Source organism: Danio rerio, chromosome 6 (genome assembly GCF_049306965.1).
Source record: "Danio rerio strain Tuebingen ecotype United States chromosome 6, GRCz12tu, whole genome shotgun sequence".
Classification (NCBI taxonomy): Eukaryota; Metazoa; Chordata; class Actinopteri; order Cypriniformes; family Danionidae; genus Danio; species Danio rerio.
This window is the reverse complement of record NC_133181.1, coordinates 13,151,784-13,174,868: the sequence shown is the minus strand read 5'-3', so window position 1 is coordinate 13,174,868 and position 23,085 is coordinate 13,151,784. Positions and strand designations below refer to the sequence as shown.

Sequence of the window (23,085 nt, the reverse complement as noted above, 5' to 3'; positions counted from 1 at the left end):
TTGTGGGATTAAAAATATAAAATTATCAGTATTAAGCTTATGTCGCTTATAAATCAACATCCAAGCATGCTATAGACCTGAACGGGGCAGTGGCTTACTTTATATGCCAAGAAAAGAAAGATATCCAAAGATGCCTCTTCAAGATTTAAAGAAATCTGTGGTTGTGAATCTAATGAAGAAAGCAGAAGCCAATGATTTATTTTGATTATTCAGCCTGACATGTTTACAATATACAATATATTGTGCAGATAATTACCCAGACATTTAAAGAAATTAAATGTGATATTTTTACCCATGGTTATCACATTGTAAGAATACCGGCGCATGTTTAATCAGTGTGATCATAAGTAAATGAGACCTAATTTATTGAATTAAGTTATGAGTTTAGTTTTTTTGTTTTTAAGCAATACCCACAACATTTGTTTTAGTACCTTGAACATGTTCTGTTCACTTTTTAATTAAGATTTCAGCATTTAAAATGTTTATCTGGAAAACAAAAGTAAAAATCTACAACAAAAAATACTGGAATTTATTGTTTTATACCCCATGTGCAGGTAATGCATGCTAATAGAATGTTTAGTGTATGTAAAATAACAAAAAATGTGCACTCCACCTGTAAATCAAAAGGTTTGTAACTTAATTGCGTTACTAAAAAATATTTTAATGAGATGCTCTGATGTGAATATTAGTTGCTAGAACTGTGTGTTTGGTTTATCAGGATGGTTGGAACCAGAATCACTTCATCACCCCAGTATCAACGCTGGAACGGGACCGATACCGTTCCCAACCGACTCTGCCAACCAGCAACGTACAAATGTCCCCTGTCATCCAATCAGGTTGGCTACCAAGACCACAGTGTCATTCTGTAGAACCTGCAGAGACATTACTTCTCAAAAGACTGATATTGTTTTCTGTTTGTACTCAATTGGTGTATTGTTAATCAATATTCTTCCACATTTAGGAGGCAGTGCCACCTCTTCTCCTGCCATGTTGGGTATAAGAGGTCAGCGTTTAAATCAGCGAAGGACCCAGTCGTCTATGCAACTTCATAACTATTATGGAGACGCCAACAGAAACACAAGTCAATATACAGGTGAGCTTTTTTGAAGTCCTCCAAACATTTCATAACTGGCCGTTTTAAGGAATAGCCACACTCCTATTGTGAACAGATAAGGTAAAAAGGCTTTCTGGAACTTTTTTTGGGGTTTAGCAGTACACTCAAGCAGCATGACACATTTAAAACCCTACCTATATGCAATTCGGGATGTCAGAATGTTTGGAAACAGTATAGCGTTACTCAGCCTTTTCTAACTTCTTGTTGACCCTCAAACAAAGAACAAAAAATAACTTAGTTTTGAAATATAATGGGACCTTTATGCCATTCCAAGACATTTGTTCATCTTCGAAACACAAATGAAAGTGTTTTCAGGTCTGTTTATATGCATTACTGACATCTGTAGATTCTAGTTTGAATGAGTGTGGCTGGACAAAAAATGCAAATCATCCTCTCTGTAGAAATCTTATATACGAAAATTGTATATGAAGAAAGATTTCGTTTTATCTACAGCGTGTGTCTTCATCTGCTCATAAACACAGCATGGGTGTATCCAGGTTTTGTCAGCAGCACGATAAGTAGTCTGAACTGATGCTAAAGAAAATAACATTTTGAATAAAGCCATTATATTTGTGTATGTTTTAACACAAACGTACACTATCTGACAAAAGTCTTTGTAAGTCTCGATCCTAGTTGTAAGAGCAATAAATAATAACTTTACTTCTTGTTAATTATTTGAATAAAAGTGTCAAAAGGTAGATTTTTCAGATGATTCATCTGTTAAACTGCATTCCAATCATCACAAATACTGCAGAAGACCTATTGGAACATTTTTGGACCCAAGATTCTTACAGAAATCAGTCAAGTTTGATGTAGGAAAAATCATGGGTTGGAGTTACATTTAGTATGGGGACGTGCGAGAAATCTGCAGAGTGGATGTCAACATCAACAGTCTGAGGTATCAAGACATTTGTGCTGCCCATTACATTACAAACTACAGGAGAGGGCAAATTCTTCATCAGGATAGCGCTCCTTCTCATACTTCAGCCTCCACATCAAAGTTCCTGAAAGCAAAGAAGGTCAGTATCTCCAGGATTGGCCAGCCCAGTTGCAAGATATGAACATTATTGAGCATGTCTGGAGTAAGATGGAGGAGGATGCATTGAAGATGAATCCAAAGAATCTTGATGAACTCCAGGAGTCCTGCAAGAACACTTTCTTTGCCATTCCAGATGACTTAATTAATAAGCTATTTGAGTCATTGCAGAGATGTATGGATGCAGTTCTCCAAGCTCATGAGAGTCATCCACAATATTCATTCTTTTTCCACTGCACCATGACTTTATATTCTATACTGTTCATTACTTCTGTTAGGTGACAAGACTTTTGTCTAAGCAAAGTCAGACCTTACTGTCCTTGTTAAATAATTAAAAGTCAATGCATGATCATATTTTATTTTGCTAAAATAAGCGTAATCTAGAGGCCTTTCATATAAGCCACTTATGATGCTAAATGATCAACTACAAGTCAAGTTATTATTTGTTGTTCCTAAAACCTGGATAAGGAAGCATTCACACTATGCAATCCGAACCGTGCCCAGGCGCATTTCCCGAATTGTTTGAGAAGTGTGAGTGCTCTGAATCGGGCTCAGGCGCAGTTCAGTTGGCCGGCCTTGGAAGAGGTGTGCCAGAGCACGGTTCACTTGGGCTTTGGCGCAGTATGCCTGTAGTGTGAGTGCAAAGCACGCTTGCGCCTGAAACTGAACATGTGACATGACTTTTAAGGATTCATTTGAATTTATTTATTATTCTTAATTTTCAATGAATGCGAACAGTTTATTAAAGACGCAAACCCCTCACTGCACAATAGCCGCACCTTCAGGAAACCTCCTAATACCTGCAGCACGAGGACTTTTATGATAACTTATGAGCATCAAAAGTTGTGGATCTGTTCGGCAAAGTATTTGACTGCGTGTCACTGCATCCCAAATGACTTAAAATAAAACAAAAAACGATATACCTAAAGCAATCTCCACTGTGCTGAGCGAGAGCGCTTTTCTCTGTTTAACTGAGCAGTCGCACCATCGATGATGTAAGCGTGCTCAGGTCTGTTTGGTAAAAAATGTGAGTGCAGGCCAAGGGAGAGAGGGGATAGGGGACAGTTGCGCTTTGGCACGGTTCAAGGCAACTGTACCTAATGTGAGTACACCCTAAACGACCAGACTTTTGTCAGACAGTGTGTTGATTAATTACCCTTTCGGCAATTTTTATTTTCCATCTAAATATTTTTTTTCTTCAGTAAAATGTAGTATCTTAGCTATTTTTAAGACCTCAATGCATTGTACCACCTACATATATTAAGTTTGGTTTGCCTGTGTTTTAACTTCATCAATCATCAAAGGACATAGTAATATACAATCATCTATAATATTCTACTGTTGACAAATTGACCCTGGATGCCTTGGGGTTGAGTAAATAGATTACAGATTTTCCTTTTTAAATGTACGATCCCTTTAAGTCTGTGGAAATGATTAATGGCATAGCACTCTTGCACAACAACAGAAAGATCTGTCTTTGAATTAGGAAGCTGGACTGATGCACTAATAGATATTTCACTCATGCTCTCGTCAGCTAATAGAGCAATCAGCTTTACTCTTCTGTCTGGCGGAAGCCGTAATGGTCATTCATTTAAGAGCACTTGACCTCCGTAGTTACTCTTCATTGATTGGTGGTACTTCAGGCTGGAGGGTCTGATTATGTGTCTGTGATTCTCAGTGTGCGTGAGGTCTTTATCGGGTCTGTTGAACCGTTTCCACCCATCTAACCCTCAGACCTGCTCTCCACCCTAACTGTGGTTCACAGAAATACAGCTTCACCACAGACTGTGCATTTAGATGTAAAATAAAATTGTACTTTTGCACAGCTCCAAGTAGCACAAATATTATAAGCATATTTTATTTGTTTATATACACCACATATTAAATCATAACTGTTCGATTAATTATTGTGTTGTCATTTACACCTAGCAGAAACAGGTCAAATTTGGTTACAAGGCCAAAAGATTTAAAGACATTTTGAACATCATAACTTTCTCTAATGCTGCTTTATGCCGAGTTTAGACTGCATGATTTTAAAAGTAGTCTTGTCACTGATGTTTTCACACTGCATGACTATCTGGGCTAGCGTTTTGTCGCTGCTTTGTTTACAGTGCAAGATGGATCTGCGACAGGGAGTTTCACATTGCATGATTTTACAATAGAAAGAATCGCCAACAACTTCATCCAAACTATGTCTCACAACCAAAAACACAAAGAATATCTTTTGTTATTGACAACATAACGAGAAAGAAGCATTTAATGGGGTAGAAAATGTACATAATTGCTCCCCTGGGTTTGAAGGGAATTAGCAATTTCACCTCAACTTTCTTTTTTACCCGGTTGTGATATTGCTCAGATGACACGTCAAACAGACACGGGGTGCTCCTGCCAAATATCCACTAGTTTTGCTCCATATATTGGGAGCAAATAAACTGAAAATGAGCGCTTTTAATTTTTCCCCAACCTCCCGCCTTTCGTTGCACACACTTGTGGTGCCCCCAGAAATTTTCTTAGGGGTGGCCGTTTGAGACCACACAAAAACATAATAAATTCATTGTAATGTTATATTTTTGTTTCTACATGTTATGAAATACTGTGGTTTTAATTCAATTTATTAATTACTCTCAACATATTGCAATTTATCCCTTGAAATAATTCAGCAAGTACATGTGCAACTGCAAACCAAATAAAAATCAATATTTAGTTTAAAAACAAATCGACAAACTGAAAAAAAGCCATTACTATATTACACATTCACTATACAAACCCTAATAATATCATTTATCCATATTACTCTTGAGCCACAATATTATTAATACGGCTTCTTCTATTGATGTTTTTATTTTGCAAAATACATCCACTAAATCAATGGGATGTCTGGCCCTTGTAAGTCAACCAGCAAAAAAGTAAGATGCTAAATAAACTAGGGTTTGTGGTTTTCAATCAGATAAAACACAATTTTTCATTAAAAAAAATTATAAATTCTTAATAAAAATCCCCACTTCTACCAATTTTGAACAACCCAGAGTTTTTACCAAGTACTCTAGATCTTGGCTTCAATCTTTGGCCAGCCTGTGGTATATATATAATGCATGATCTTTTTGAAGAGGGAAACTTACTACCTTTTGAAACTATTGTTTCAAAATTTAATTTGCCAAGACAACATTTCTTCAGATTCCTGCAAATTAGAGACTACATATTTAAGAACACCGAACTTACTTCTAAAAACTCATTAACGGTAATTGAGAAAATTCTGTTAAATCCCCCTAAACAAAACAAAAATCTGTATTCTATAAGGCTCTGTCCTCTTATAACACTGTCTCTAACTCCCATCTCAAATCAATTTGGGGAAAAGAGCTTGGGGTGGATATTTTGGAAGAAGTATGGGAGATAGTTTGGTCTCTAGCCAATAAGCTTTCAGTTTGTAATAGGGGCAGAGCTATTCAACTCAGGATCCTTCATAGAATTCATATCACACCTCAATTAAGACATAAATTCAATGCAACCCACTCACCTTTATGCCTTAAATGCAAATCAAATATAGGGGATTATATTCATTGCATATGGCACTGTCAGGTGATTCAGGCCTACTGGAACAGAATTGTAGCCCAAATAAACTAGATTTTTGGACTGGACATAGATATAGACCCTTTGTCCCTTCTCCTGGCTTTTCCTTGCAAACTAATAAAGAACAAGTATGAACAACGAATCTTCTGCCTGTTAACTTTTGCTGCCAGAAAGAACATTTTGATGTCATGGATCAATGATAAGCCCCCTTCCATAAAAGGATGGTATTCAATAACTCGAGAGATTATTCCCTTGGAATACCTAACATGTCTTAGCCACTCCACAACTGATGCATTTATTCGCACTTGGACACCATATCTGGACAGTATAAACCTTGCTTTATGTGACATTTTGAAACTCGGAATAACATAATGTCTGTATAGACATTCATTTATGTGTTTTCTGTTTTCATCAAACTTTTCACTCTTCCTGCCATATTGTATTGTTTGTAATATAACAGCTTATGGCTTTGGCCATATGTATATTTTAGTATATGCATTTATGTTTGTATTTTTGTTTTGTGTATGTATAAAAAGGAAAAAACAAATAAAAATATGTTCTAAAAAAAAAAAGTGCACAATCTCGTGAACCTAATGCCGTGTTTCATCTCTCGTCGTTAAACAATACTAAACAAATGATGTTATAAGAACTTTATCCTTAATTAAAAAAAGTCAAGAAAACTTAGCTCAAACTTGAAATTGTTGTGGTAAATTCAGCTAATCTGCTGCGGGTGAATGTTAGTGGATAATCCCCGAGGTGTCACCAGAAAAACCTAACAATCAAACATCTATTTAGCACTTGCTTAAAGGGGAAGGGGCAATGAATCAGCAATGTTGGTGGCGCCAATCAATCCACAATAATTAAAAGTGGCAGCATTTTATTTATTTATTTATTTTTTTAAATATTGCGAATTTACATTAAAAATAAAATTTAAATTAATGATATCAACAACAAAATCATATTGGGGTGGCCAAAGGGGATGGCCAGAATTTCTGACAAACCCTTACTGTTGCTCTGATATAGGGTTGATTTAGGTTGATTTAGGTTTAACTGTGTTAAGGTGATCTGTCTTTGTCTGAAGTAATTAGTCTATGGAAATATGTTAAATATATGAGTGGTTAGCTGATTGGTTGGTTCCTGAAAATTCTGAAAATAGAGATGTTTCCATTTGAAAAAAATTTACTTGAGCATGCAAAAGACATATGTGAATTACCCCTCAAACAGTGTTCTTTATATTGTAAAATAATACATTTGACATTAAAACACTGAATGTGAAACATCAGATGTTTGCAACTATATGCTTGTTTTATATATTTAGGTGTTGTAATATTTGTCATTGTGTGTTTAGGGTCTGGGAAGCAGTCAGCCTATTTCATCAGTTCCTTTCCCTCGCCTTCAGCGGAGGAGTCCCGCAGATCACAGGTAAGTTTACAGATGCAATCACAGCAAGGATGGTAATTGTAACATTAAAAAAATATATTGTTTTAAAATCATTGTTAAACTAATAGAATAACACACTGTACAAAGCCTCTATTGAGTGATATAGGGATGACATCACAACTTTTTTTGTTCAGCATCATAAATTAGACACTCATATTGAAAAACTCTCATTTTGAAACCGTTATGTGTATTTTTTAAAATGTATTTTTCTAATAAGTAACTAGATAAAACATTTAGCATTCATTCAGCATTTAACATTTAGTTTTTCTTAGACCCTCCTTGGACCATTGAAGTAGATTTTTAGCTGGAATTGAATTGTAAAGTTTGTCAACCATTCAGACAAAAACACAATTACTTATACACATGATAATACATTAAGGTTAAACAATACTTACAATTTCACTTAAATGAATTGAAAAGCATGTGATGAAAAGCCACAGCTGATGTCAATAACAAACAGAACATTTTTGATTTGTTAGAAATGCTAGTGTAGTTATTGTTAGTTATTGGTGGTTTTTATAGTTCTTGTTGTGAACAGGCTCTCTGTGCGAGCAAGAAGTCTGAAGCCAGCTGAACCCAGATGTCCACTGCAATTGATTACCATTGACTTAGGTTTAATGTGTCTAATCCCAACTGATGATGTTTACGTAATCCTTGTTTTTTTTTTCTTTCTTGACCATCCTCACTGTGCCTACAGATATTAGCAAAACAATTTGGGTTTAAGATTCAGTTTTTTAAAAGTTAAGTACAGTTAAATTCAGTTAAAAAAATCTACAGTAGTTATGCTTTGATTTTTAAACATTTTTTTTTTACTTTTTTAAATATTTCCTAAATGATGTTTAACCGAGCAAGAAAGTTTTTATACTTAAAAAAAAAAAAAAAACATTAAAAAATACACAATACTTAAAAAATACATAATATTTTTTGTTCTGGAGAAAGTCTTATTTGTTTTTTTCGGCTAGAATATAAGCACTTTTTTATTTTTTAAACACCATTTTAAGGTCAATATTATTAGCCCCTTTAAGCTGTATATTTTTTCGATAGTCTACAGAAAGAACCATCAATATACAATAACTTGTCTATCCTGCCTAGTTAACCTAATTAACCTAGTTAAGCCTTTAAATGTCACTTTAAGCTGTATAGTAGTGTCTTGAAAAATATCTAGTCAAATATTATTTACTGTCATCATGGCAAGGATAAAATAAATTAGTTTTTGGAAATGAGTTATTAAAACTATTATGTTTAGAAATGTGTTGAAAAAATCTCTCCATTAAACTGAAATTTGTGAAAAAATATAAATGGGGATAATAATTCAGGGGGGCTAATAATTCTGACTTTAACTGTATATGTATTTCTATGTACTTTACTTTCTTACATTGCCTTCCTTTTATTTTTGCTAAAAACATAAAAACCCTTAAGATTTTACCATGATTTATATAAAAAACACAGCCACAAAATACAGATTAATAGTTGTTTACTAACCGTTAGTAGTTTTAGCCATCCTTCAAACCCCTTTTTTACCCATTTGTGTGCATTCTGCATTGTGTTTTTTTAACAGTATTCTATACTTTAGTATGAAAATGGGGCTGCTGGGAAAATAAAATACTATTTTTATCACCGGATGGTACTGTATGCTTTTTATAAACAGCCACACTCGTCCAATTCTTGATGTATTACCATCATTAATAAAGTCAATAATTTAACGAAAATGTTTTGTGAATTACGAGTGTTTATAGTGAGCTTTTTAAATGCCAACTGTGTAAATAATTATCGTACAAATGCTTATGATGAGCAGTTGTTCGTTTACCTACAAGCTCTACTCCCTTCAATTGCTTGATGCGTCGTGTGTGCAGGTGAAACAGCCGGTGAGCGCCAGCACACACACATATTATTGACATGCGAAAGTGTTCCTCTATATGTTTTTATCGAAGTTGTTCACAATACTTCGCCATCCACAGAGTTTGTAATGTAGTCAAATGTTACAAATACAAGTGCATCCGTTAAGAGCTCATTTCTGCGTAATAATGTCAGAATTTAATCGTATTTTGGAATGGATGTGTGAACGGTCTTTTCCGGAAAAAAAGTCTGTAATGTCCTTGTCTGGGTGAACAGCACTTTCTTGAATTCACCGCTAAAGTCGTTACGGAAATTTTCAGGATATTTACCGATATCACTTTGTGAAAGGGGCTAATGATTAAATGGCCTCCAAAGAGTCCAGACCTGAACATTATAGAGGCTACATGAGATCACCTGGACAGAAAAAGAAAGATTTGACACTGTAAACCTAAAAAAGAACTGTGGAAAGTGCTAAAAAAAGCCTGATATCACACGGCGCATTATTTAAAAAAATGTCAGGACAATTAGAACAAACAGTTGCCAAGGAAAGCCACATCAAACTTTTGTTTGAAGAAGAAATGTTGTGCTGCTGTTGTTTTTTTGTACATACTTCCTGTTTTTTTTTTATAAAGAGACTGATTGATTCTACATTATGCAATGGTCTTGGGCCAAACAAGCTGGTGCTTAGGACTTTTGCACAGCACTGTGTATATAAAAAATGATTTCAGTGAGAATTGCGAATCATTCTAAAAGTAATCGATCCATGAATCACAATACCTCGATTTATCATCCCAGCCATACACTTTTTTTTCCTTGTGAAACTGCACAAAAAAAGGCACCCATTCAGCTTATTTTGTTTGTGTCCCCCCAGCACGGCCGGCTTTACTACCCAGAGGAGGTCAATCAAGGCACCTACGACACTTTCGGGATGTACCTGTCGTCTCCATTAGGCTACGAGGACGCTTACCTGGACGAGCCGGTCCGATATCCTGTGGTGAGCGAACGGCAGGTGCTCAAACCCAACACCAACTACGTGGACTTCTACTCCACCACACGCAGGCCTTCATACAGGACTCAGCCCTACCCCGCCTCGCCCGACTCATGGGTGTAGGCATGTACACGTGTGTATTTGTTCATGTGACGTGTAGCCATAGATAGAATATTACAAGGAGGAGTTTCTCCGTTAGACATATCTGGATCAGTGGATTCCAAGAGCTGTTGCATTTGAAGTGACTGGTTCATTTTCATTCAACAAATTTAATTAGTGTTATGAGTGTGTGTGCGCGCGCATAAGACGGTGCAGCGACATTCATTAATGTGTGTGTGGGAGAGTGTGTGCGCGTGTGAATGACAGATTATATGGTCCATTAAATTAACTTGAATTGGTTTGACCTGGGATTGAGTGCGAGCCAAAGACTTTTACTTTTCAGCGTTTGCTGTTAAAGTGTGTTTAAGGTCTGATTTACTGAGAACTTGAACCATTTTTTAATGCTTTTCTTTCCTTATCTTTTGTTTGTTTGTTTTTTTTAAAAGGCATGTATTATAGTCATCTCGGTTTTCGAGCCAAATGAAAAGGTGTAACTAAATTACGTATTGGCTGAGAGGTCTAATAATGAAATAATAGCTGTGTAAAAGAGAAAAAAAGATATATATATATAAATATATGAAATGAACACAAACAAAAAACACTAATAATGTTCTGTGCATTGAAAAACGAGCGTCATTTTGTCTGGTCTCATTGCTGTATCCTACTTAACGTAAAGATTAATGTATGTTCCATGGAGTCTTGTACAACTACGTCAGTTTATTGTACAACCGTGATCTGTGCTTCTAAGCACAACAACTGTGCCATGATAAATCGCTATGTAGAACTGTGTGTATATGTAAGAGACCTTACGGAGGCAAGCAGTTATTACTATCAGAATATTTAGATGTAATAAAGATAACTTGGTTTTTTTTAATATTTGATGTCGGATTATGTTGTTTGTTCGCCTATTGTAAAGAGCTACAATTCAATTTCGCTTTCAAGTGGCTTGCGCAACAAATTGTGTTTTAGCAGGGAATCCAAACACCCTGAGGACGGATTTCAGCTTTGCAGTAGCTCTCTTTGAAAGAAGCAATTTATCTCGGTGGTGTTAATCAGCTTATCGTATTTCAATGCCGAATCAGAAATGACACACGGTTATTTATTTATTTATCTATCTTCTTTAGCGTATTAATAAACAGTGGCCTTGAGCTCCTCACAGATTAATGGGAAAGATGTTCCATTGTTAGCCACACGGGGACACTGAAGAGTTGATTTCCTCATGAATAGAGCACAATAATATTTCACTTCATAAATATTATGGATATATATTATGGACTAGAGGTCTGAGGGAGTAAGAACCCCTTGATACTTTTGATATTTATGGTTTTATTTGCTTCTGCTGAGTTATTACTGCTACTATGAACATCTAACAGCACAGATTTATACGCTCTCAATCCAAAAAGGGTGGTTGTTGTTTTTTTTTTTGGTGACTATAAAATTTTTGTCATGTAATATACAGTTATACTATAGTATTATAAATTAGAAATATGCCCTGGTCGAGCTCTTATTCTTATTCAAACTTTATTATTTACAAATTGGCTAGTCAATTAACAGGATGGAAAGTAAAAGGATGCAAATAAAACATTAAGGGGATAGTTCAAGATATTCTGAAGACTCCCAAGTTGGTGTTTTTTTCTACTGTGGATGTCTACTAGTTGCCAACATTCTCCGCAATATCTTATTAAAGAAATGTTAAATAAAGGACTGGAATTGTACATAAAGGCAAGTCAAATGTGAGTAATGGTGAATAATTTTATTTTTGGATGAAAGTTTTTATGGTCAGGATGAAATGTTTTAAACTGAGAAATCAACAACAAACGTATTAATAGTACAGTTAATAAGTTAGCTGTATGATATACGTTTCTAAATGCTGCCAGGCATACATTACAATAATAAACAAAACTTATTTAATAAGATGGAACATAACAGGATGGAAATACTAGGGTTCATTCGGTCATGGAAAACCTGGAAAAGTCATGGAGTTTTTACATGGTTGTTATGATTGACCGGTTACACTGTGACAATGGTATTTTCAAGTTTTGGAAAAGTCATGGAAAATAAATATCTGTATACATAAATATAGGTTATTTACTTATTTTCTGTCCTTGGCCAATCAAATACTCTCACATTATTAGTGCGTTGTGAGCATTATCTAAATCAATTTTACATATAAATTAAAACTAAATAGATTGTTGCGTGTTTTATGATATGTAATAAATTTGAACATGCATTGTTTTTCTTTTACCACGCATATGTAGATATTGCATGAAACATTAGGTCATGAAAATTTACCTGAAAGTCCTGGAAAAATCATGGAAAAGTCATGGTATTGTGGTAGTAAAAGTGTGTATGAACCCTGAAATACATAAAGATAAATGAGCAATCTTTTTTTGAAAATAGGGTCATTTTCCAAGTCACCTAGAGTTAAAAAGTTAGAAATAATTTGATCTTTTTTTAAAAAATGCATTTACCCTGGGTCTTGCTGGAGCACTTTTAGCTTAGCTTAGCATAGATCATTGAAGCTGATATTTAAAGCTTGACTCTTCAGTAGGTACATTACTAAGACTGACTGAGAATGAAAAATTGCTGTTTTCTAAGCTAATATGGCCTAGCCATATATTCGTTCATTCCAGCTTAATAATCAAGGAATCTGGCTGCTGTCCTATGGCTGCAGCAGGCACAATGATATTACGCCTGTGAAAGCACATTGGTTACACTTAGCCGATTTTCGGGCGCTGCATATACTGTAAAAAAAAAAAAAAAATATATATATATATATATATATATATATTAGGATAAAAAAGTGAGAACATAAATAGACAGACATATAGATAAATAAATGTATAATTATTTTTGTTTACTTTGGATTTATTAGTTCTACATTTAGCTATATTAATTAAAAGGATATGGATATAAAATGGATATATTTTTGTAAGATCTTTATGAAAACTTTTAGTTTTAAAAATTTTGATTAGATAAAGAGAATATTCTATAATATTTGTTAATAAATTGAGTTTTTCGTGTTCTAGAAATTATCAGGACAAATATAGTAAATATATTAGTAAAATGAATAACTCTTTAGAGTTAGGTGTCATTAGATTTTTTGGTTGATATTTCATTGTTGGTTCTTATGTACAGTATGATGCATCTCAAAGGTGTTATATACAGTAACAAAGGTGTTATCAAATTCTTAAATTAAAACCAAATAAAACTAGTAATAAAGACAATGGTTTTTGTTGTTTAAACTTATGGGTTTGAGATGTTTGATGGTGCATGATTCATTTCTTAATTATGGGCTTATATTTATTTATCAGGAAACTGTATAATACAACTTAAAATACAGTAAAAGAAAACAGTTCTTTTACACAATATTCATATTAGATACACAGGGTCTAAGCAAAACCAAAAAAGTACATTAAAAATAATTAAAGGAAATGATAATGCAAAAAAAAAAAACAATTAGCATGAAGGATCTCATTATATTTACTCAAGAAAGAAGCACATTTCTTATTATCAATTAATCTAAGTGATTTGATTAATTTTTCTATTTCACATAGGAAGTCTATAAAATATTTTTTTTAGGAACCTTTGTTTGTGAAAGTCAAATTTCCCAGCAAGTATAAGCATATTCACAGTGGCTTCTAACAACTTGTTTTGGTTTTCAAAATAACAAATAACAAGCAATATGAACTTAAATCATTCTAAAACAATGATTATATACTGCATAAAAAACAAGTGACAAATGTCTTCACACTCATTCATACAAAAGGTTCAAATATCAGTAACATCACAATATTTGGATGTGCACTACATGGGTAAAGTTTATATTTATTTTAAAAACTTGTGTAAGTATGACATGTTTCAGTCAGAGGTGGGAGGCGTGTTTATACTGCGCTGCCTGCTCTGATTGGCTGACTCGTCAGAGGGAGGAGTTGAAGGAGCGGGTTCCTTCACTCACGCCTTCACTCCAGTTGGAAAGTTGTACTGGCTAAGAAACGCGTGTGTAAGGACGACATTTAGCGGTATCTCAGTCAAAACAGGTAAGTTTTCGCCAATTTTTTAATTCTGAATTTATCTTTGTACTATAAACAATTAATAACTGACAAACTTGTTCGGTTCTGCTCTTGTTAGGTTACTATAAAGCGGCGTCCGACAAACACCTAAATAACGTAACGTTACTGTATCAAACATGCAAGATTTCTTTATTGATTTTACAGTTGTTGTTTTTCTAAACTCAGTTTAGTTTAATACATGAAGTTTACCGTTTCAAATTAGACTTCAACCTTGTTTGTGTGGTCTGTCATTCTCATGTCTGTTGTTGAAGCAGTGTTGATCATAATATGTACACAAACAGTTGAATGTTTTGCAATGCTGTGATATCATATTAAGCCATTGACTACTTTTTTTCCATTAAGAATGTGGTTTTTGACCACTCAAAATTGTAAATTGACCACAATACTGTAAGGCTAAATGGAAAGGAGGTGGACATCTCATTTGGATGTTTTGGATAAAATTGCTTTATTAACCATTTCAATGTGGTCATGTCATTGGCCCATGAACAATTCCTGCTAGTTATCAAACTATTTCATAGCAGTAAACAAGAGGCAGTTCAATCAAAACTTAATATTAAAACAGCTATTGTGGCATTATTTATCAATATGTGGCTCTTTTTAAATTCTCAAAAGCTATAGAAATTAAAAATGTATAGCATGAAATAAGTTTGCACCATTGTTTTTGATTACATCCCTCAAATTGGTCTATATTTGCACATTTTTTCAGTCACAACTTGTGACACGTATGGAGTTAGATTTAGTTTTTTACCAAGACCTTAAAAAAAAAGCAGTAATCACAATACTATGAATCTGTGGTATTATCCAAGCTTATCATAGCGTCAGAATCTTATACCGGCCCATCTCTAAATATTTTGTTTTTCTAAATGCAATGTGCCTTATTTTGGTCAAAAACTTCATAAGTTTGTTTAAATAATAAAGGCATACATTGAAAAATAAAGGCATACCCTGGCATACATTGGTTAAAAACCTTTTAACCCGCAAGCAAAGAAGATTCTAGATGTGCAATAAATGACAGCAGAAGAGAGTGTGCAATGAAAATTGTGGTAACTGCATTATAGGGCAATAGTTTATTTTTTTGCATTCCAAATTATTTTAATATCATTGACATTGACATTTTAAGCCCCACACGTTATTTAATTATATGGTTGTTTTTTTATTTGCAATCTTTTATTTTTTAATTGCTGTGTACTTAATTTTTTCCCAGTGATGAGTTGCGGCTGAAAGGGCATCCGCTGCGTAAAACATGTGCTGGATAAGTTGGCGGTTCATTCCGCTGTGGCGACCCCGGATTAATAAAGGGACTAAGCCGAAAAGAAAATGAATGAATGTACTTAATTTTCCCCTAAAACTAAATAATTTTGATTGAATAATAAAGAAACAAATCTAACTCCATAGACATTTACTATGGTACTTTAAATATTCGGACTGAAATCACATATAAATATGACTTTAAAACAAAATTTGCACTATTTAATTGACTGTGATCAATGTTGTACTTTGATAGTCGATGACTGCTAATATGATTTCACTATTTAGAATTTGCGAATAATACTTTTCTTTGTTATATTTTTAAAGAGAAAGTCCAAATATGAGAATATAAAACCAAATTTTCCTTAATATATGGATCTTTAAATCCACAACTTGAAGCCTGAGAGTTTCTTTACACACACACATGCTGCTGATTTTGGAAAAATGTGATGTATGACTTTCCATACAGGGTCACCGTGAGCCAACTGACACTGAACAGGTGTGCACACATTTGACAAAGTAATGGAATGTGTTTGTTGTTGCATTTGTAAAGGTCAGCTGAACCAAGACTGTGGCCATTTCTTCATGCCTGTTTGCTATTAAAACCATGCATTTTTTTCTGGTCTCTTTTCAACACCGTAGCCCCCGAAGCCTCTTGATTCAGTTAGTTAATGTTTTCAGTTCAGTAGACGTCTGTTATTGCTGCCCTCGGCCAGAAAGTAATCAGATCACTTGCGGTAAGCAGAGTAGGATTTCATTTTTAAAGCTCGCTGCCATTGTTCTGATCACCGAATCTGTTTGTTGCACGCTCTATTGAACCCTATCGAATTATATTGAATTTTGCAAAAGCAAGCGCGCGGACCACATGCCTTGTGGGTGTTCGTGAAAGAAGATATTGTCCTTATCCTGCTGCTTAATCCTTACTGGTCCTTCAGTGATTTTGAGCATTCCTAGTGCTGTATTCATAACAGCTGTATGAAGAGGTCAGGGTGCGTGCAGTATTGTGCGACGTCTTCATTTAGGACAGCATAATTGTTGCTTAATTAAGCATATCACTATACTTCAGGCTGTGAAACCTCTTCTTTCATAGTAGATTGCAACAGTTGGTTTTTCCAAGTAAAGTTCCCTTTGTTTTAGGGCTGGGAGATTTGGCCTAAAATCAAAATCTCGATTTATTGAACATTTTAACTCGATTATGACTAATGAACAATTTTTTTGTTTATTTGTTTTATTTTTGTTCATAGTTCACTGACAGGTTTTGTACAGTAACTAAGCTCACATATAACAGGTCAGAGTCAGAGATTTGTGAATGAAGAGTGCATTATTCATTCATTCATTTTCTTGTCGGCTTAGTCCCTTTATTAATCCGGGGTCACCACAGCGGAATGAACCGCCAACTTATCCAGCAAGTTTTTACGCAGCGGATGCTCTTCCAGCCGCAACCCATCTCTGGGAAACAGAGACACACACATTCACACACACACACACACACACACGGACAATTTAGTCTACCCAATTTACCTGTACCGCATGTCTTTGGACTGTTGGGGAAACCAGAGCACCCGGAGGAAACCCATGCGAAGGCAGGGAGAACATGCAAACTCCACACAGAAACGCCAACTGAGCCGAGGTTCGAACCAGCGACCTTCTTGCTGTGAGGCGACAGCACTACCTACTGCGCCACTGCCTCGCCATAAGAGTGCATTACTTGATTTTAAAATAATAAAATAAAATAATAACACTGTATCTTAACATTGCAGACCCTGTGATGTTGCTACTGCAGATTCACACATTGCAGTACTGATGCTGAATTGATATATTGTACAGCCCTGTTGTACAGCAGTTCCACCAATGAGAGTTGAACAAATTACTCTATTTTCAAAATGTTAGTTTAGATTAATATTAAATCAGCCAGTCACATGGCATCAGTGCGTTTTGCAATGGGGAAGAAATGTGGTTTGTATCTTAAATCAAGCAGGCACAATCCTCCTTATCTCATTATTTCAGTAATTCAGGCTGCTGCTGATGAGGTAAGGGTATGAAGAGGTAATTCTTGAGACACTTTTGGTGCATTTAAGTCATGTTGAATAATGAGTTGAAGGCACATGAATTCCACACAAAGTTGTTGGTTTTTATCAGTGGGAGTTTACATTTTCGTTTTCGTGTTGGGAGCATGTCGATGACACATACGGCAGAATTGATGGATGCATGTAAACGCTGCATGTCTGACTAAAAGAGATGATAGACAGAAATTGCAAACGTAAAACATAAATCTTACATTGTCAGGCTTAATTACACAACAATATATATACATATATATATATTACAACAAGTACTTTAGGAATGTGACAAGATTGCAATCAGTATGTTTTTAGATAATACAGATTGAGGTGGCTTCATAAATTTTCTCATCCTAAAGTTGTTCCAAACCTTTTATGAATTTCTTTCTTTTGTTGAACACTAAAGAAGAAAGAAAGTTGAAAACCTACTATTGAGTTCCATAGTAGGAAAACTAATTTTATGGAAGTCATTGTTTACTAGTTTCCAACTTTCTTCTGTATTTTGTGTTCAGCAGAAGAAAGTCAAGCAAGATAAGTAAATGAAAATAGAGGGGTTTTTGGGAGGGGGTGAACAAACCCTTTTGTATTTTCTTGAAATTTAACAGAAGAAGGTACAATACCATCTTGTGCCTGCAAAAGTGACTTGAACTCACCTGTCAAAATTACGACTTGTCAACTCATAATGGATGCAGCATTTGTTCAGTCGACTATGGCCATCCCTTTATGCCCACAGTGAGCAAACCCATCATGCTATGGCTACTTCAGCCAAAAATCAAGCTTAAATCTCAAACTGATTTCTTAAACATGTCAATGTGTTCATTATATTCAAATGGGCACCACCGGAGATTTATATTGGGCATTATATTTGTGCAGCTGTTAAATCACCTGGAACTGCATGCGATCTAGTCTGTACCAAAATCTCATATAAATGTTTCCAGCACCTTGCAGAATTTAAAGGGGCTTTGGTGTTGGAGGAATATTTATATAATTCCTATAACTATTGGTTTAAATACCAACTTTCTGGCATATTTTGCTGGAACTGGGAAATATTTTAGTTCTTTAGCGTAGGGTCTACACCAGGGGTGGGCAAACTCGGTCCTGGAGGGCCGGTGTCCTGCACAGTTTAACTCCAACTCTAATCAAACACACCTGCTTATAGATTTCTAGCGATCTTGAAGACACTGATTGGCATGTTCAGGTGTTTTTGATTAGAGTTGGAGCTAAACTATGCAGGACACCGGCCCTCCAGGACTGAGTTTGCCCACCCCTGGTCTACACTATACCAGCACTATACAAACTACAGGTGATGAGTAAAGTGGTTTGCCATATATACGTCATACACAACACTGGCCACAGGACCGCAGCGTACAGAAAGCAAATGTTTTATTGTGTTGCAAAGTAAAATATCAAATTTTTTCATGGAAAGCATCATCAATGCACCGAGAAATCTAATTCAACTGAATCAATGGCATAATAATCGTAACCGAACCGTGAGACCAGTTTAGGTTCACACCCTTTCGAAGTTCATACATATGATACTGTATGTCATACTCCCAGAAGTGGTGAGAGATTAGCTTTAAAAGACTGTGGTAAGAGATTAGCTCTCTGGTTTGCTCTCAATCAAACAACTTGTTTACATTCCATCACTAAACCCATGATGCAAAACTAAAGTATAGCTCAGATCAAGTAGTTCTAAGATGTTGACGTTGTTGATTGCCGTGCTTGACAGCGTTGTCACTTTTTTGTCACTTTAGAGTCCTTATTACAATTGTACAACTGATACATCTCAGGAGATCAAGCCAGGCCTATATGAAAGACACTTTTTTTGTTATTTTTGAGACCAAACATGACCAGACTCTTTATACCAGATGCCGAATTGGTATTGTAGGCTGTCACACTTCTGTTTATTGAAAAATGATGTACCACCAAGCTGTGATTACTGTCAAGCCTATTCACCATTAAGCATATTTAATTAGAATATGAATTTTAGAACTGTGATTTTTAAAGATGTCTAGACAAGATTTTTGTACTCCAAGCACTTTAATGGATGTTTGTAAAAATGGTTGCCCATATATGAAGAATGTTACGTTTTTTTTGTTTTTTTTATATTAATTTATTTAATCAATAAATATATTTTTATTATACATTATATATATATATATATATATATATATATATATATATATATATATATATATATATATATATATATATATATATATATATATAATTTTTATTTATATTTATTTATTTATTTTGTATAAAATCTTATAAAGTGGAGGAACTATGACATCACCTTGTAGGCCAATTGGCTGCTAGCACTTGTTCCCTCAGAATCCCTGCAGGATTTTCCCATAGGCTTTTCAAAGATTGCAAATAACAAGCTCTGTGTTCAAACACAGTTCATGAAACTTACATGTTTTGTCCAACAGGATAATCCTCACATGAAAATACAACTTTTAGCACTTTTGGATCTTAAATGCAAACGCAAGAAATGAAAAGCTAACATTATGCTATAAACGGACTACATTGCCCTCGGGGTGCTCGCCTTTGACGTCAGCGGTACCCTGCTACAGACAACTTTTCAAACCTGTTTTTAGAAATATGGTCCTTGTCAAGGATTTACTCTCTCGATTTATTAGATTATAATCCACGCTCTTTGTACAAAGACTTATGTGCCTTTATAGTTTTTACCTGGGGAATACTTTTGTTTTGATTTACAGTTATTTAATTACAGCAAAAAGCAGCCCATACAGTCACATACAGTATGCTATAAATAAGGAAGAGTAAGAATATTGCAGTTATGACAGTTAAATGTGTTCATATAAAGGAAAAATAACGGAAAATCAATTGATCACGTTAAAAAGTTAGTATTTATGTATTTTTACAAATTTATTTACCATTTTCATTACTGAGAGCAGGAAAGAGACAGGCTGTACTGGTAAGCAGTATCTTCATAAAATCGTTTAATTAAAATAAATGATCAACAAATTACTCTGTCTTGACTGTCTCTACAAATGAAGGCATTATCTACACACAATATTAATTACCAATTAGAAAAATATCACAAACTATAAAAACATATTTATTATTCATTGTAAAGCCCAGTTTCAAGAGACCGCAGGGGAGGGGGGGTTGAATTGATATGTTTCATTATATAGGTTTTTCAGCCTGTATGTTTTGTTAACAATTAATTAAAAAAAAATTTACCAAGGGAAAAAAAAAAAAAAAAACATATTTATGAAAATACTTAAATACCAGACAAGTTTAAATGTTCAACGCAAGTGGGCTGCATTCCAGACCAGTTCAGATTGATGACGTATAATGTCTCCGACATCACCTGTAGTCCTATTTAGCAACTTGATAACAACCGTCTTTTTAAAGAAGCATAACCGATTATAAAAATCAAGAGGGAGATGTAACTGATGTGTTTTATGCCATAGAATAAAACTTGAAGTTGGGGTAGCCATGAACCTTATTTAAGCGATTTAATTGAAATCCTATTCAAAAAACCCATTGACTTTGGGACAAGGGTACTGGAACTGCTAAAATGCTAACTCGCTATCGGGTTTTTGCCTACAAATTGACATCATAGTTCCTCCACTCTATTAAAATATGAAGTTGTAATTGAAGTTATTATTATGTAATATGCTTTTATTCATGTTGATCTTGCCATGAAATAGCCATAACGGATGTGGCAACAAACAAACAAACAAACAAACTAATAAACAAAAAAGTCCCGTATGCTAGTGCAAACACACAGTACAGGACTTATAGGAAAATGTCATTCAGAAGGGGCTGGCCTTGTAAGGAGTTCCTATAACTGAGTTCCTATAACAATTTCTTTTTATTTTTTGTCTTATTAAATGCTATTGGTTCAAATAAAACTATGCAGTGTCGTAAAACCTTTTAGTCTGACTTGATAATTTTATTAAGACTTGTAATGCCACATACGAAAACTAATTATTGGAATAAAAAAAAAATGAAATGTGAGCACTAATGTACAAAACTGCTTTAATATATTAATAATTACTTTTTTTAATATAATATATTAAATTATAATATATAAAATAATATGTTGGGCAACATGGTGGGGCAGTAGGTAGTGCTGTCAAGAAGTTCGCTGGTTCAATTGGCATTTCTGTGTGGAGTTTGCATGTTCTCATGTTCTCACTTTGCATGGGTTTCCGGGTGCTCCGGTTTCCCCCACAAGTCCAAAGACATGCCTTACAGGTGAATTGGGTAAGCTAAATTGTCCGTAGTGTATGTGTGTGAATGAGCATGAATGAATGTTTCCCAGTGATGGGTTGCAGCTGGAAGGGCATCCGCCGTGTAAAAATATGCTGGATAAGTTGGCGGTTCATTCAATAAAGAGACTAAGCTGAAAAGAAAATGAATGAATAAATCAATGAAATAATATATATAAAATATTTTTAAAATAATTATAATATTTTAACCAATTTTAATGTTTAAAGTGGGTTTTATGGTAAAATCATGCCATTTAATTAAGAACATCACATCAGGAACTGTTAGAAATGCATCACTACATTTGATCTCCTGTTCTTCAGAATCCTGTGACCTGTAAAGTCATAAAACCAAACGGCACAATTGTTCTTGTGCAGAGGTTTGTGCCAGCTGGATAGAAGTAGTTCTAACTTTCTGGGAAAAAATCATAAAATCCTTAGAACTGCTAATTTAATCAACATAATTATTCCCTCTCTGAGTTCCAGAAGCTGTCCGGCGAGTGATGCAAGCTCTTCATGCTAGTGTCTGTTTGGACGTTGCGAACATTAGCTTTCCATCTCCTCGTCAACACCTTTAGAGCATTTCCCGTGTTTACTCATTAATGAAAGGAGAGGCTTGCACAGTCCTGCTGTTCCTTGAGTCGCTTTAGTGTTTTTATGGCGGACTAATGGTTTAATTGGCTGTGTTTTACTCAGCGGGAGAGAATGAGCTAATGTTTGACCTGAAAAATGCTGGAGTGAAAGGGTGGGCTGGTTAATGTCCACAGGGTGTCTATGGGTTAGTGAAATGAAGTGTGGATTGTTACACTGCCATCCTAACTCATCCAAACAGAGACATTCTTTCTGTTTTTTTTTTAAACAAACTTCTTTTTCATCAGCAGATGTCGATGGCAAGATTAACTTTGGTTAGTGGCTTTTTTTGAAGTGGGATCTCTTTTTGCCTCACAATGTTTAATCTACTTCAGATGTACCAAATTGGTACTAAAGCATCAGATGTACAGTCAAAGTTTAGACTAGTCATTGCTCTCTGCATGTCATCGTGGTGACATCATGATCTCACACCATGATGTTATGTTTACTGTAAATAAAACCCATTGGTAGAGTGGAGAAAAAAGATGTTGTGGTAGTTCTGGAGAGAGTTTTATCCTGTTCTAGCATCTTTTTAGCAGGAAATATATCCAGGTCATACAAAAGACACATAAAAGAGTGGTTATTAATAGTCAAATAAATAAATATAATGTTTCACAAAAAAGTTCATTAGTCAAATTGAGTAGCTTTGGTGGTTTATTAGCATTCTTATTTTAATTATATTAAATGTTAGTTTTGGTGGCTTAGTGGTTAGCACTGTCTCCTCACAGCAAGGTCACTGGTTTGAGTCCC

The 23,085-nt window shown here is 34.8% G+C and overlaps 2 protein-coding genes across 14 annotated transcripts in view; both read left to right on the top strand.

The window, feature by feature from the left end:
* The window catches only part of pkp4 (plakophilin 4), a 95,477-nt gene extending 84,523 nt beyond the window's left edge, over positions 1 to 10,954 (top strand). For all 12 annotated transcript variants that reach the window (XM_017356584.3, XM_068221907.1, XM_684979.10 and 9 more), the window contains 4 exons: positions 719 to 836; positions 962 to 1,093; positions 7,066 to 7,139; positions 9,865 to 10,954. In XM_017356584.3, coding sequence (XP_017212073.1) covers positions 719 to 836; positions 962 to 1,093; positions 7,066 to 7,139; positions 9,865 to 10,104 — 564 coding nt within the window. In that variant the 3' untranslated portion in view covers positions 10,105 to 10,954. The remainder of the gene's footprint in view (positions 1 to 718; positions 837 to 961; positions 1,094 to 7,065; positions 7,140 to 9,864) is intronic.
* Positions 10,955 to 14,053: 3,099 nt separating this feature from the next.
* Positions 14,054 to 23,085, top strand: part of tanc1a (tetratricopeptide repeat, ankyrin repeat and coiled-coil containing 1a) — a 161,150-nt gene continuing 152,118 nt past the window's right edge. For both annotated transcript variants that reach the window (XM_001920196.7, XM_005165845.5), the window contains exon 1: positions 14,054 to 14,120. The gene's annotated coding sequence lies outside the window, so the exon portion shown is untranslated. The remainder of the gene's footprint in view (positions 14,121 to 23,085) is intronic.